This window comes from Taudactylus pleione, unplaced genomic scaffold (assembly GCF_031769625.1).
Source record: "Taudactylus pleione unplaced genomic scaffold, aTauple2 ptg000574l, whole genome shotgun sequence".
NCBI lineage: Eukaryota > Metazoa > Chordata > Amphibia > Anura > Myobatrachidae > Taudactylus > Taudactylus pleione.
The window spans coordinates 1598539-1615670 of NW_028284976.1; the positions used below are offsets into that span (position 1 = coordinate 1598539).

Here is a 17132-nt window from a genome sequence, read left to right on the forward strand (position 1 = left end):
TTCACAAGAAAGGAGATGGAGGTTTTGATTCAGAAGTGTGTGGACATCCTGCCACAGGCAGACAGGAATATGAGTGCTAGCCAGAAGTGGAGAATGTGGGAAGAGGTAGCCGTGGATGTCAATAGGGTGGGTGATTATGTCCGTCTAGCCCGGGATGTCAAATGGCGGTAAGTAAACACTTGACCACCCTAAAACCAAAAACAAAATCAAATAAAAAGTAATGGTTCCAATTTAACCCACAGATGGGCCGACTTCAAATATCGCCTGAAGCAAAAACTCGCGGACAGGGCTAGGCATGCAAGGGGGACAGGTGGGGGTCCCACCCCTGTGTCATTGGAGTTGACTGATTTAGAAGAGCTGGCACAGGGGTGTGTGCAGCCTGTGGAGGTGTTTGGCGTGTCCAACATGGATACGGACATGCCAGACTTTGCGGCTCCTCATGTTGTCCCAGGTAAATGTTGTGATGTCACCAACTGTGAAATGTTATTGTGCCAATATGTAGATTCTAATGTGAGTCTTTTCTCATTTTTCCAACAGAGACACAGGCGGATGAGTCTGCTCCAGAGGGGAGCCTTGGCCGCAGAATTTCTGCTGGCTCTGCAGGGGAGGAACCAGTACATCCAGCTGAGGACCCTGCAGAAGCTAGTCCAGGGCAATCCCCCTCGCAGGCAGTGTCCCTCCTCACAGAACTCAATTTTAAATCGGATTTCCATACGGAGATTCTGCAGAGGATGGACGCCAGTCTGGTACGGGTGGCTCAGGCCCTGGAGCAAAATGCTGCGGCCAACGTGACCATTGGTCAGGCCCTGGCGGAAAATACCAGGGCCAACATCCGCATCGCCACTGCCCTGGAGCAGCTCGTTCGCCAGCACATGGTGGAGCCGACCTCTCTTCCTGCCGGAACATCAGGATCCTCCACCTCTGGCACAACATCAGCCAATCCGCCAAATGTGCCTAGCCCTGTGCCTAGTCCAGAGGCCACAACATCTGCCTCTGGACAGGCCAGCCCGATGATATCCCGGACCCAGTCTGGCGCCCTCCCTCCCCCAGCCAAACGGCCGAAAAAACGGTGACACCATTGGCTACTTATCCCACACTCCTTCTGTGTTTGCCTCATATTCCTTTCTGGCCAAAACTTCCCTCTCCTTTCTTGTGAATTGTTTTTAATTTTTGCATTTTCGTTTACCCAAAAATTATTGTTTGCACAATTAATAAATAATGTGGAATGAACACTGCCAAAAATGTTTGAGATAAATATATGTATTTATTTTTGGTGGGATACCAATAAATTTTCCACAAATGTACGACTTTGTATTCTGACATTATTGTAAAAATGGGTTACATTTAATCCGGGCCCACAAGCCAACAACGTTCAAACTAAAAAATTACACATTGAAAAAAAAAGGGCTCATTAAGGAACGTTTAAAACATTACCTAAGGAGGAAAAATCACCTTGCAAACACAAAATGAGGTACCAAACCTAAACATGATGACATTATTGTTACAATAGTCCAAAAAGAACACATTGTGGCCAAAATACACCCCCACAAATGTACGCTAATTGATTGTGTAATCCAGACATTAGCAGCTATGATTTCCACCTGCGTTCGGTTTTGTGCTATCCAAAAAAACTGCTTTCCAAACACATACCAAGCCGGTTTTCAATCCAACACTAATTGAGTTTCTGACAAGCCGTGATTAATCGATGCTACATCGTGGAGTGCCGGGACGGAGGAGAAGGCCATCGCCACTGTGGTCGAGTTATCCAGCCCCTAAGCTGTGCGAGCATTTAAAAGGGAAAGAGGATCATCCAGTGACGTATGAGTTGGTACGAACACATTTGACATTCGCATTTGGTAATGTATGTATGCCCAAAAAACGCCTCGCCACGCCTGCGTTTTTCAATCTCCTCCCCCGGCAACACCCCAAAACGCCCTGTTCTGTCAATCACATTTGACATGTCACTTCCTGTACGCTATTTGACGAACGAGACAAAAAAAACTCGCAATCTGCCGTATGCACATGCGCAGTGTAACACCGACGCATGCGCGGTTACTCAACATCAGAACGCAACGAGCGTACTGCTGTTAATGAACGGCTCTGAATCAGGGCCTATATTTCCCTTTGTACATGTACAAAAAACAGTGATAGTGACAGTGTCAAGGAGGACACTGAAAATATACACAGTTTTTTTCTTCCTGACCATGATTGTGTTACTTATGAAGCAGGAATCATTGTCTTTATCTAACATTTTGGATGTTCATTTTGTAGATGCAGACCTTACTCTGTTTGTACATGGTTCCAGATACTATGTAGATGTTGTTCCACACACAAGATATGCTGGCCACATCAGAGCACTGTTTACTGCATTCCAGTTGCCCCAAAGGCTTGCAGTGATAAAGATAAAGGCACACACGAGAGAGACTACACCTGAAGCTGAAGGCAATAGACTGGTAGACTAGGCTGCATGTACTGCCATAAGCTATTACACCCAGGGTGAGCCCACTTATGTGGTAGATCCCACCCCCAAACTTGACTTAAGTACCCTCATAAAGCTCCAGGCCCAAGCTCCAGAGGCTGAAAAAAGAGCATGGTTAAAAATAGGAGCTATAGAAACAAATGGTGAGTGGGGGAAGGTCAATGTTTGTGTCTACCAAAAGCATTTTACCCAGTTATGGCCCAGATAATACATGGTAAAGTGCACCTGGGGAAAGATACAATGGTGGCCATCACCAACCGTAATTGGATAGCTCCGGATTTTGCACAGACAGCACAGGCCTTTGTAACAGGGTGTCTAATATGTGCATTGAACAATCCGGGTAAGTCTGTCCCAACCCCTTTGAGAAGTACTCCCCAGACTCAGTATTCCTTTCAGAGGACACAAATTGATTTTCTACAACTGCCCAAATGCTTTGGATATGATGTCCTCATTTGTACGGGCATCTTTAGTCACTGGCGTGGAGGGTGGGTGTGTTGGAGGGCAGATGCAAAGACAGTTGCCAAGAAAATCATGATTGAGATCATCTGCAGATATGGTACACTATGTATCTACCCTACAGAAACAACTAAAATATATAGTTACCGTAGGTGTTTTCTTCTATTCCACACCCTAATCTTGATACAGCAACCCACCGTTTACAACCAGGAGACTTGGTGGTAGTCCAGAAACATATCAGGAAGGCCCTTGAGCCCAGATTTGAAGGTCTATTCCAAATCCTGCTAACTACAACTACTTCGGTGAAACTTCAGGGAAAGGACACCTGGATACACGCCTCCCATTGCAAAATCTTCACCCAAGGGTAGTTGGAGTAATTTGAAATTATGAACAGATTTATGTTGTTAAGCCCAAAGCCGCCAGACAAAGGCTTGTGGGGATGCATACAAATAGTACTATATCAAATACTTTGAAATAGTTAGAGACAGATTTCAGAGACAGATTTCAGTAGTTTCCAAATACTCAATAGATTGGAATGTACTAGAGATAACACTATTTTGTCAATTAAGGATGCTATACTCCTTAGAATGTGCCTTTACTCCTTAGACCATTAATTAAGAAATAATGAGGTATGATTGTATGATTAACAAGCTCTCAATAATGTACTGTCTACAATTAATGTGTTTATACTTTGAATAATCACATACCGTATGTTACACTATGAAATCACTATGTTTGCAAATTGTTATAAAACTGTGTCCCTCAGAAAACATAGTCAGAGAATACAGAACACAGACCTGGTGGTAGTCTCGTGTTATTTCTCCCAGCTGTCCATTGAGCGCTCAGCACAAGGATTCTGATACACATAAAGAGCTCTGGCCTGGTGACTGGCCACTGAGGATTCTAGCATGGATCTCTCACTCCATACCAAAAAAGTGTATACATTGTCTGGAATGAGGACTGATATAAACCGTGCCATAGTGGCCATCAGGCTAAGTCTACAGGACCAGGAATCAAACCTTTACAGTCCATCCCCACCTATCGTATATACAGAAAGTATACATTTAGCAGAATGTGACCTTGGAAATCTTGTGTATCTGCAAACTTTGTTCCTGACCTGGCAATCCTAGAGGACATATCTGCAAACCTTCTTTCTGACCCAGCGATTCAGTGTCACCAGCACAGCTTATTGACAAACATGGACAGAATATCCAGCTACTTCAGTCTTGTTACTTGCACAGCTTATTTTGAGTTATATACAATATATCCAGCTATTTCAGCCCTAATAATTTCACGTTATTTATAACCATTTTCAGAATCTTTCGCTACTGTGACTTTGCCACCTCTGTGTTATCATCAGCTACCACAAATTTGTCACCGGTGAGTAACTTTCAGCAACGTGTGTGCAGCCATCAGCCGTTGTGACTCTGGTACCTTTGGACCTGATTCAGAGATGCTTAGGGGTCTGTGCAGGCACAGGATCTCGCTCACAGTCTTCCCAGCGTGACTTCTTCGTTTAGAAGGTGGAGCGGTCGTGATGGTTGTTATGGTGATCTGAGGCAGCATCCGCAGACACTGCCCTTGGATTGCAAATACAATGTAGGAGGTGTCTTTTTCCTATAGATACCTCCTGCTGAAATTGCATTTTGTTGGACGGTATTGCACAGCCGCTTCTGTGCGGCTGTGCAATACCATCCATCTCTGAATCATGCCCTTAGTGCACTCCTAATTTTCTCATCCAGCCTAATGGAATACCAACTGTTGTCTATTCCTACAAGTTCAGTAGAGATTGCTACATTTTCACAATCTCTGACTAGTAACAATTCTTCATACATCAGTTTTTTAAAGAAAATATCTGACCTTACAGTTTGTAAAAACTAAAAAAAGGGCTATTGCTGATTGGTATCACTACTTCCTACAGAGAGGATAATAATGAAGTATTATTAGAGTTATAGTAAACCTTACCTTAGTTAACTCTCTTTCTTCGAAGTCTATAGGGTCCACAGGGAGACATTGGGGTGTAGGACCGGACACCAACAGCAAAACTTTTCAATCCCAGGATGCTCCGGTCCTTCCCCCTATACCCCGCCCACAGGCTGAGGGCACTTCAGATTTGTTAACAAGCCCAAGGCAGGAGCAGGATAGGAGTGAAGGAAGATTGGTACACTGAGGAATCACACTCAGGGGAGTAGCGAGGGTGGTTACAGTGGAGCATGAGCTCCAGGCACCAAAATAGACAGAGGGCACCATCCAGGGTTCCACAATTCATGGGGTGCTGCACAGTATGGTGGCCACTTGTTTGTTTTATCTCGTGTTTGTTTGCTCTACATCCTAAATAATTTATGGATCTGAGATCCGTTTCTACATTTCATGATCCCTCAAGCTGCCCAGATTGCTCCCCTCCAGCCCTCCCTCCTCTGTTATCTTCTGTCACCTCCCCTTTTCTTTCAGATTGATTACATTCACTTCTCCCCTCTTTAATTCCCTCCCCTCTCTACCCTGTGATCGGCTCTTTGCCCCTTCCCTCTCCTTTCTTATTGGCTTCTGTCACCACCTCTCTCCCATCCTTTTCCTATTGGCTTCTATCTACCCCTCTCTGATCGACTGTTTGCCCCTCCTCTCTCCTTTCTTATTGGCTTCTGTGACCACCCCTCTCTGCTCCTTTTCTTATTGGCTTCTGTCACCTCCCCTCTCTGATCAGCTCTTTGCCCTTCCCCTCTCCTTTCTTATTGGCTTCTGTCACCTTCCCTCTCTCTCTGATCAGCACTTTCCTCTCTGATCCCCTCTCTCCTTCTCTCCTCATTCATTCATTGTGCTTCAATGGACTTAAAAGTGACACATCTGAGGTACAATCATAAACTTCAATATTAAGGTATGAGTTTAAAAAAAGTCACTGCTTTGCTATTTAAAGTAATGAGGGTGATACTGCCACTGTTTGCTGTTTTGTTTTTCTCTTCACTTCAGTATTCCCCCACAGACTGGCCACACCTCACTGGCACAGTTCAGTACAGGGAAGGGGGGCGCTATGACATGCACTTTCTCCAGGTGCCATGGTTCCACGCTACTCCTCTGATCACACTCTCACACAGAGAAGGAAAAAAGTGACCAGGAGAAGAAAACCCATAGAAGCTAGGAGCGTCAGGGCGGGTGCCCTGTGGACCCTATGGACAGGTTTACTCAAAGAGGAGGCTGAAGAGGAACATCTATGGAGAGCCATTGAAGATCGGACTACCAGTGATTTCTGGGCCAGGCAGGAGCTATTAACATGAGGCTGCCTCCCTCCTATCTGCACTTTCGAAGCACTCGAGGAAGCATGGATATTGGAGGGAAGAGATATACTAAATGGAAGTTCAATTTCACTGACAATGCATCTATGAAGACCGCGTCATGGTCTTCTGTTCTGGCTCCATAAGTTGGAAGTTTGTTGTTGTGCCTGGAGGCCATGAGATCCACCTCCGGAAGACTCCATTTGTCAACTAGAAGCTGAAAGACTTCTGGATGTAGAGACCATTCTCCTGCAGGCACGTCGTGATGGCTGAGGAAATCTGCCTCCTAATTGAGAATCCACTGGATGAACACTGCGGAGATGACTGGGAGATTGTGTTCAGCCCAGGTGAGAATGCGGGACACTTCTGTCATTGTTGACTGCCTTTGAGTGGCCCCTTGGTGATTGAGGTAGGCCGCAGCAGTGGCATTGTTGGACTGTACTTGTACTGGCCTGTTTTTCAGAATATTCTGAGCCAATGTGAGAGCTCTGTAGATGGCTCGAAGTTCCAGAATGTTGATTGGCAACACTGTCTCAACTGGGGACCATTGGCCCTGGAAGGAGTGCTGGCCAGTTACTGCACCCCACCCTCAGAGGCTTACGTCCATGGTGTGGAGAGCCCAGTCCGAGATGCAAAAGGGACGAACCTGGTTCAAATGGGAAGTCTGTAGTCACCAGGCTAGGGACAGGCGAACCTTTGGGGGGAGGCTTATCATCTGGGATTTGATCAGATGCGGTAGCCCTTTCCACCTGGAGAGGATCAGGTGTTGGAGGGACCTGGAGTGAAACTGGGTGAACTCCACCATGTCAAAAGTGGACACCATTGATCCCAAGGCTTGCATTTCGGAGTGAATCGACACTCTGCGATTGTGAAGCAGTCTGTATAGTTTGTGCTGTAGTTCTGGAATATTGTCCACCATTAGGAAGATTCTCTGAATTCAAGAGTCCAGGAGGGGTCCCAAATGTACCATTCTTTGAGAGGGTGTCAGGGAAGACTTTTTCCATTTGATCAGCCAATTGTGCATTTCTAGAAAGGCAATGGTTACCTGCAGATGGCTGTGAAGAGTCTCTGGGGAGCTTGCCAACAGCAAGAGATCATCTAAGAATGGGAGCAGTCTGATCCCTTGACGATGAAGAGAGGCCACCATAACTGCCATGATGTTGGTAAAGACCCGAGGGGCCATTGAGAGGCCAAATGACAGAGCCTTGAATTGGTAATGTTGCTGCAGTGTAGAAAACCAGAGATATTGTTGATGACAAGGTGCTATAGGTACATGTAAGTAAGCATCCTGAATGTCTAGGGATACCATAAAATCTCCAGGCTCCATAGCTAGGATAATAGAATGGAGGGTTTCCATACGAAACCTGGCCACCCTAATAAACTTATTCATAGACTTGAGGTTAAGGTTAGGCCAATGAGACCCATTGGGATTCTGAACTAAGAAAAGGGTAGAATAATAGCCCTTGCCCCATTGTGAGGAGGGGACCTAAATTATTACTCCTGAATTCAGTAAGGACTGAATGGCTTTTGGAGCAGCAAGGCCTTGGTTGAATCCGATGGAGGTCCTATGCAAAAGAACTGTTGAGGGGTCGCCTCAGGAAGGAGAGGGTGTATCCATGGGAGACCACTTCTCTTACCCAAGCATCGGACGTGGTTTGATGTTAAACTTTGGCGAATTGAAGAAGTTGGCCTCCCACCCCATCAGGCTGTCGGCTTGTCCTCAGACGGCAGGTGGATGTCTAGTAGCCCAGGATTGTTTGGCGCTAGATTTGGAGACCTTGACTAATGTCTGTTATCATGGAAAGGACTGACCCTTGGCTTTGCCTTGAGGACAAAAGGACCAAAAGGAAGACATCCGCGGCAAGGAAAGTTGTCTTGTTAGTCGCCAAAGTGGTCTCAATTTTATCCAATTCTGGACCAAATAGGATGTCTCCTGTATAAGGCAGTGACTCTAGAGCTAGTTTTGATTCTGGATCTGCTTTTCAGGAGCGTAGCCAGAGATTACGGCGGACCACTAGTGGCAGATATCCTGGAGATCAGGAGAGTCGTATCCATAGCTGCTTCACCTCAGTAGGAGGCTGCATCTCTAATGTAAGATATGTAGAACGGCTGTTCCCTTGAAGCATCAGGGGGAAAAGTTTCTTCTAGGGCCTCTGTCCAACTCTCAATGGCTTTTGCCACTCAGTCCATAGCCCTAGCAGGATGAGTAATAGCTCCTGTAAGAGTATATAGATTTTTGACAAGTTGATGATTTACATCCATCTGTGGTCTCCTTCAAGGGGGTTGCAGTATGAATGGGCAAGGTGGCATTTTTAACCAGACGTGTTACATGAGAATCCACCATTGGGGGAACTTCCCATTTAGTACAATCAGTAGTTGGAAGCAGGTAAAAGGAACTGGACCATTTGGGAATTTGAAGCTTTTTACCGGGCATATTCCAAGTTTCACTAATGTGATCAGATAGCTGGTCAGAGTGAGAAAACTCTGGTAAAACAACCTTTTGTCACTTAAAAAGTGTAGTTTTTTTCTTAGGAGCGGGTTCATCCTCTTCTATTTGTAGAATAGTTTTAACAGCTCTCACAAGAGCAGGTATACTTAGTTTAGAGGGTGGCTCCTCTTCTCCTGAGACGGAGTCAGAGTGAGACAGATCTGCACCTTCTGCCTCCCCAGATGATATCTCAGAATCAGATAACTTTGTGGATTGGGAAGATATCATAATAAGTATACTAGGCTAAGTAGGTAAAGGTTTATCTTTTTGCAGCATTTGCTGAAAAAGCATAGAGGTATTATCCAAACTCTGTACTTAGGTAGACAGTACGTCTATCCATGGGGGAGGCAAAGGATTTGCAGAGGGTACCTGCTGTGGCCATCCCATCCCATAGGGGGAGCTACCACAGGGAGTGTACTTGCTAAGTTTTACCAGCATTTGTGAAAAGGAAACCCAGGGTGAGCAGTGGAGGCTCCAGAGGGGGGGCTGCAGCACAGTCCAAAATTCAAATAGGGAAGCCACATTTGGCAGCAGTGATGTTTGGCAGCAGTTGGGGGTGACAGTTGGTGTGACTCGCTTATTTGAATTTTGGACCATGCTGCAGCCCCGTCTCTGGAGCTGCCACTGGTCCTGAGGAAGAGACACCAGGGCTGATGGACCTGGTGCTGTGTAACAATTAATACAGAGACCATCCTGAATGGGGTCCTCTGTGGCTAAGCCCGCAGAGCAGAACTTACAAGATATCAGAATAGGAGGAGCAGCATCAGGCTGCTTGTTATTTTTTCCTCTGCAAGACATAATCACAAGAATAATAGAATACACAGTATGATACAGTGAAATGAACACCTTGCAGTATGTGTAATATGGCACAGTGTAGTGTGCAACCACACTATATAGTATGTGATAGTCTTCATACTTAATAACAGATGTGAGGTACAATGAACCCCCCAATACCTTAGTATGTCAGGGAATAGTAGAAAAAAGGGCCAGGTATAAACTGACAGTATAGAAAATAGAGATTAGCGCTAGCACAAGTCACATACAAACACAGAAAAAAACATTACGTGTCTGCAATGGGCACTAAAATCAACTACAAAGACCAAAGTGGCTGGTAGGATATAGCGCTGTATAACTGGGCCATGGGAGAGGTATACAGGGAGACTGGATCCAACTTTTCCAGGAGACCTGCTTACCTGAAGTGGCTGCTGCAAATCTCTGAGGAACAGATCAGGGAACACCAAGACCGCAGTGGAAATGCGCCCTGAACTGGAGGAGGGGGTGCAGGGAGAGTGCCTTATCCCCTGGCTTACGTTAACCACCGGGTCCCCAGCCTTTATAATATGCCTCTGCGCCAGTATCGTTATGCCCCGGTGGTCTAGTAGAGGAGTGGGCGAGTCAGTGTCCACATCAGTGCCTCTTCTGAGACCGGAGGTAAGACTGCACCAAGACGCGGGTCCCCGCAAACAGGGTGCCGCCTTACCTTTGCCCTGGATTCCGGGCTGCAGTCTGGGGTCTGGGGAGCCCCTCGGAGCTCCACCAGGAGTACCTAGCACAGGCTTGGTGTCACAGTGCCGCAGAGGAGTGTTGGAGTGGCAGCACAGATGTCCGGGGAACAGACTGGTGGTGCTCGCCCGTTTGGTAAAAAAAATAAAAAGTAAATTAAATCATAAAAGTAAAGCTTGGGCTGCTTAATGCAGCCAACTGTTATAATGTTGGTGCAGCTCTTGCCGGACACTAACGAAACTGAAGTGCCCTCATGCTGTGGGCGGGGTATAGGGGGAAGGACCGGAACATTCTGTGTTTGAAAAGCTTTGTTGTTGGTGTCCGGTCCTCCAGGTCCCACCTACACCCCATTATCTACCTGGGGAGCCCTATGGACTCTGAAGAAGAAACAAATATTTGTCTAATACTGCTGTTTTAATCATTATTTATGGCCTACAAAGTATTACGGATGTGGGTAAGGCATACTTGCCTACTTTTGAAAAAGCTTTTCAGGGAGATTGTAAAAGCACCACTTACAGTATGAGCGCAGTGGTAAAGTGGACTGTACTCAGGGCCGGCAACAGAAATCTCGGGGCTCGGTTCACTGATGTCTCTTGGGGCCCTACCTTCTCACACCACACCCGGTCCCGCACATCCCTCCCCTGCATGTGTGATATGTTAACTGAAAGATATGCCAGCCTTTAAATAAAAGTAAAAATACACTATGACTTACCACACTGTGGGCCTGATTCAGGGGAATCAGGGCGGGCGCTTGTTTTTTTAGTTGCAGCCTAAAATTGGAGCAGCCTCTTGGACGCTCGCATAGCTGTGGGTTACCACCCACAGCTTATGCGAGCGTCCATGATGATGGTCGCGATGGTCAAGACCATCGTGACCATCAGGCTTGCGGCAACGAGACCCTTGCAGTAGGGTCTCGTTTCCGCAAGTCCCAGTGGACTTCCTGCTCTAATAGAGCAGGAAGTCCACCTACTGACATCACGAATGATGTCAGTAGGGCAGCCCACAAACGGCAGGCGTTCCTGCAGGAACTACTCTGTTTGCCCAGCCACCCCCCCGTCCCGCCTTCCAAAGGGGGTGAGCTGTCGATCAACATCGACAGCCGCCCCTTTCGGATGCGAGCGCCAGAGCGAGTGCTTTTTGGTTGCGCTCGCTCCGGGGCTCGCACGTGCGCACTTCCTAACAATCGACCCACTTGCGAGTGCATAGCGCTTGTGAGTGGGTTTGAATCAGACCCTGTGTCTCTGTCATTTTTTGATGCAGGCTGTAGTTCTTGTTTACTGTCTCTTGCGAGGTCTTCTTGTTGACAGTGCTGTGGATACCTCAGGGGTAGGAGGGATGGTGTCTGCAGCCAGCCATTTTCAGTCCCTCAACACCTTCCTCAAATTCAGCCTCTCATCACCATTCTCTGCCCCCAGACCATGTCACCTTTTGCCCCCAGCCCCCATCACCTTCCTCTGCCCCAGGCCATGTCACCTTTTGCCCCTAGCCCCCTTCACCGTCTTCTGCCCCCAGCCCCTATCAGCTTTCTATGCCCTCTTCACTTTCTTCCGTGTCCAGGTCACACTCCCAACATCTTCCCCTTCCGCAGACGCTATGGGGCCTGCCGGCTGGAACAGCATCCACGGCCCTGTTTTGTGCCCATCCGGTCCTAGGGGCCCAGTGCGGGTGTCCTCTTATTCCCCCCCTGTCGCCGGGCCTGACTGTATTGCTACATCTGAGAGGTGTGCCATAAAACTGACTTACATCCAAATAGGAAACGAGCCCCAAAGCAGTTAGTAAGATCTATTTGTTGATGAAAACATACTGATACTTTTCATAAAATGCATGTAGCCATATGGATCTTTGTGCCCTATAACCAATGCAGGGAAATTACACTAATGATCCCATTTGAATGTATATATCTCTGTTTTTTTTTTACATAACAGCTACATAATGGGGGTTTGGTGCAATCAGCGAGATTGCTAGACTTCAGGGATTCAAGGAGATTGATGCTATTTCAGGGAGACTCCTTGGCAATCAGGGAGAGTTGGCAAGTATGGTGTAAGGTAAAGTAGGCATCCTTAATGTTTGGCTGCGACAGCATTGCAATCATTAAAAATCTTCGCAGTGAGACTGCGTGCGTAATCGCTGTTGCGATCACTATAGCGATCCTTACTGAATCAGGCTCTATATTTCAAGAATTGAGAAACTCATTACACATGTAACAGTCACCGTGCAATTCAAGAGGGAGACTGTTGGTGCAAGTTTCTGATATTGATTGATATCACAAAACAGATGAACACCTTGCACACGTTTAAGGGTGATTTTGGCTTTTTGGTTATTTTGTCATAGATTTTGCAAATCCAATGGTAAAACAAAAAAAAAATGACTTTAGAACAGTTTAGATCATCAGAGCAACAAATGATTGTTTTTGTAAATAGACAGGTATAAGATTCATAGATTTAATTTTGGTCAGTTTTATAACCAACCGAAATTGATGGCAAACACACCCAAACAATAGAACTGCCTGTGGCAGGCAAGTTTGCGTGAAGCATTGCACAGATCTGGGCCGGCTTTGTTAGCTTGGAATATAAAAAAGGGCTTAAAATTTAAAAATAAACGAATGGGGTCTGTAACCAGCCACAGACCTCTGGGCCTGGACTGGCACCGGTCTAAACCAGCCAGGGGGCTGACAATATAGCAGGAGGACACACAGCTTGGGTTCCCCATGCCATAGTGGCAATCAGCTCCAATCTGGTTAACCCAGGGTTTGAACTGCTGAGAAAATCAGGACCACAAAAATAAAATGGGGTCACCTCTCCCAAGGGACAACCATCCTCCTCTGCATTCATGGTATTTGTGGATGCAGGGTTAATGGGTAGTTAAGAGTTTATAATATTGTTCCGGACAGGCGGTCTACAAGTTCTCTGCCCTGGCATCATGACACAAGTGGAACAACTTGTGCCAGTGTGCCCAGACATTAAGGACTCGCTGGCACTTCTAGTCCATCTGTAAAGAATATATTAAAGGAAGCACAGGACACTGACAGCAAATGCTGTAACACTTTATCACAGAATAACCTCCCCCCCCCCCCCCACATCCCTCTTTTCCCAAACTAGTATTTACCAAATCCTTGGATTTCCAAATAGCCATGGCTCCTCTTATTTCCAATTAGGTCTTGACAAATTCACAAACCGAACAGAATCCAATGGACAGGCTGCTGGCACAGCCAATGTAAAAAGACAGATCATTTGAGGACACTGCCATAGAAATGAATAGGGAAGTGTTGATTGGCTGAGAGCGTACACTGCCGTAACAACCATTCACATGCTTTACATTTCGGATCTCGACTTCCTGAGGGCCAACCAGTTTTGGGTTGGTTGACATTATGGCTGGGGGAAACCACGTTGTGTTTCACCGTGCTTTAGCGTCAGTTCTCTGGCTGGTTCAGCCCAGTGCTGGTTATTGAATAGGGGGAACCCCACACCATTTTTTCCCCGTATTTTTCAATTCCAGCCCAGGCTCAAAGGTCTGGGGATGGTTACTGAATTGGAGGGGGCAACATTATTTTTTTTCTTAATCCTTTCTTACATTTAAAGCTAACAGAGCCTGCACAGATCATAATGATCTGTGCAGTGCATCACCTTCAAAGCAAATTCACGGTAGGTTTGCTGTCAGATCTGCTACAATATAGGGGTTTGTGATCAAATGGGTAACAACGTCAGATTTCAATTGGTAGTCAAAAATTTTGCATTGTAAATGCTAGTTTTTTTTTTACAGCAATCCGATGTCGATACTCATCATTGACCGTGGTTTTGAAATAGTCTCAAAACCGACAGTTAGTAAATTTACCCCTAAGTGGTTATGCTATGCACATAAAACAAGTACATTTGGCTAGTATTGTCCCTGTGAAAGTACTGTACTTGCCCTTGACCAAGTTCACAGATTGGAAATAGACAAATGTGCGAATGTTAGCCTTTGCTAGTGTAGCAGGGCTGAGTGTACCAGTGCGGTCACTCACCCTGCTACTAGGCATCCTCACCCTCCACGCCTGGATGGTGGGGGTGCCTTGGGGCAGCGGGAGCCCCGGGCATCAGAGTGGGGTGGGATCCGGAGAGATCCCAGCCCCGTTCGAGCGTGTGGCGGGGCCCATCCGCAAGCTGGCCGGCGGGTCAGGATCGGTCGTGATCCCACCCCCCATCCGGCGCAGCGGGCGTGGAGGTAGCGGCGGATTGCCGCCGCTACTCCACGGGCGTGATGGCAAGTCTGAATCCTAGTGGATTCAGACTCAGCCAATCAGCACGTGCCCCTTTGAATGTGGCGCCGACTGTGAACCAATCAGGGCTCACAGATCGGCAGCCAGCAGGGGAAGGCCACGGCGAGCCAATCATAGCTCGCCGCGTCATCACCCCGCCCCCTGGCGTCGGCTTGAATTAGCTGGTGCGAGGAGAGGACGGGAAGTGCGACGGCCGGGACGGAGCGGTGAAGAGCTCCCGAAGATACTAGAAGGAAGACGACGGAAGTCCCGCCGGGCGGCGGCCATCGAAAAAGAGCTCACCCAGGCTGCCGCCCGCCGGGTGAAGAGCTGCAGACCGGCGCCCACCAGGAGTGAAGACGGAGAAGGCACCGGAGGCCCTGGGGTAGCAGTGTGCGACGCAAAAGAGCTAGCTCCGGCCACTGCTGCCCAGGTGAAGACTGCAGGAAGCCCGGAGGTGGCGGACGTTGTTCCACCTCCGGTGAAGACCACGCGGAGGCTGGGTCAGGCTCGGTTCCGCCGGAGGCCCCGGGACTGGTAAGTCCCTCACACCTCCCTAGACCACCAGGGTTCGGCGCTAGGCCGTGCCCCATTGTAGTTCGGCGCTAGGCCGTGGGTCATTGTAACTCGGCGCTAGGCCGTGGGTCATTGTAATTCGGCGCTAGGCCGTGGGTCATTGTAATTCGGCGCTAGGCCGTGGGTCATTGTAATTCGGCGCTAGGCTGTGGGTCATTGTAATTCGGCGGTAGGCCGTGTCTCATGGTAATTCGGCGCTAGGCCGTGTCGCGTGGTAGTTCGGCGCTAGGCCGTGTCGCATGGTAATTCGGTGCTAGGCCGTGTCTCTTGGTAAGTCGGCGCTAGGCCGTGGGGTATGTTAATTCGGCACCAGGCCGTGGTCACTGTGAGTCTGTGTTAGGCCATAGGAGTTGTTGCTGTCGGCGTTAGGCCGTGATCTTTGTAGTTCGGCGCTAGGCCTTGGACAAGGGACAGTCAGGCTAGGCCACAGGTACGCAAGGGCAGAAGGCCCTAGAAGCATCGTGAAAATTGGTCAGGCGGTCAGGCCCCCATCAAAGGTAGACCGGGCTGGGACCAGGACGTTCTCCCCCTCAGTCAGGCCCCCATTAAAGGTAGGCTGTTGGTAAGTCGCTGCACCCCCCCTCAGTCAGGCCCCCATTAAAGGTAGGCTGTTGGTAAGTCGCTGTATCTCCCACAGTCAGGCCCCCATTAAAGGTAGGCAGTGGTAAGGTATCTGTTATTGTATCGGGTCCTGTGCGGGGCTCTTGCTGTTGTGTTCATCTACAGGTGCTGAGATCAGGACTCGTCCAGCAAAGGGACAAGATTATTGTTGGTGAGCGTAATTGTTTTGTTTGCTGTTTGTGTTGTGTGTCACCCAACTTCCCTTTTCCCTGTCGGGCGTTTTCATTCGGGGTACACCCTTGTGCTTGGCACGTAGGTGTAGCCAGTCTGAGGCCACAAGTGCCAATGATGACCATCCACTGATCCCAGTGGAGGTCACCCCGCCTCAGCACCTTGTTCTTTTCCAGGGCCAGGAGTGGAAACCCAGTTCGCGACTGTCCGCGTCTGACCTGTGCTCCAGGACCGTCGACGGGAGCAGCCTGAAGGTGAGAGTCTGGGAGTCAGGAGGTAAGTGCCCGAGTCCACCGGCACCGCAGCCGAGACTCCACGCCGCCAGTTCAGGGGGACCCCCCCTCCCACCTCTTACACTTGTGTGATTATTGTGAAAGAATACACGGTACAATTTTCATCTCCAGACCATAGGGACACACTGCATATGATCTTTCCATGAGCTAAAATATTAAAATGGCAACAATCAATAAATTACTACATACAACTCTTTTTGATTGGATATTATTTTTTGTTACACTGAATTTGGGCAGTATTTAGATCTTTTTTATTAATTATCACTCCCACTTACTTTGATTTTGTTTTGCTGCCATCTAGTACAATAATGTTAAAGAGCCAGCTCTCTGGGAAGTAACTACGGACTCCACTTTCCTCTTCCAAATCTTCATCAGAGTCATCAGCTGCAGATAGCAAAAGATAAATATGTGTTGAACTTGTACTTTCCTTTTAACAAAATTCAAGGTTGCTCTTGAATTCAGTCAGATATTTTGAAAAATTAAAATGTAAAATGTTGAACTTTGTATATCTTAAAATACCAGAAATATTTTCCTACATTTACCTGAATAGGGGAAATTTAGGACACTGGTACACAAATAAAGGTTCTGTTATCCAACATATACACTAATTTTCTTCTAATACATCTTAGGGGGTTATGGAATAGTTTCCGAGATTAAGGAACCGGTATGCTTTCTTGGCCCGATTCAGACCCGCTCGCGAGCGCTGAGCGCTCGCAAGCGGGTTGATGTTGGCCCAGTGCGTATGCGCACGACGGAGGTGGCTCCGTCGTGCGCATGCGCTAGACCCGGATAGCGACGGGCAAGCCGTCGCTCCGGGTGTCACTACAAAGGGAGCGTGCTGTCGATGGTGAGTGACAGCACACCCCCTTTGGTGGGCGTGCTGGGGGCGTGGCTGCCCATATGGAGGCGTTCCCATGGGAACGCCTACCGTCTGGGGCCGGCCCCACTGACATCACAAGTGATGTCAGTGGGATTGCTCTCGGCTCTGATAGAGCCGAAAGCACTCCAGGGCTTGCGGCAATGAGACCCTGCCACAAGGGTCTCA

At 47.8% G+C, this 17132-nt stretch overlaps 1 protein-coding gene across 1 annotated transcript in view; it reads right to left on the minus strand.

Annotated features, from left to right (window-relative positions):
• LOC148481549 (complement C3-like) overlaps positions 1-17132 on the minus strand; it is a 318755-nt gene that overhangs the window by 167184 nt on the left and 134439 nt on the right. The window contains exon 18 of the mRNA XM_088453278.1: positions 16363-16471. Coding sequence (XP_088309404.1) covers positions 16363-16471 — 109 coding nt within the window. The remainder of the gene's footprint in view (positions 1-16362; positions 16472-17132) is intronic.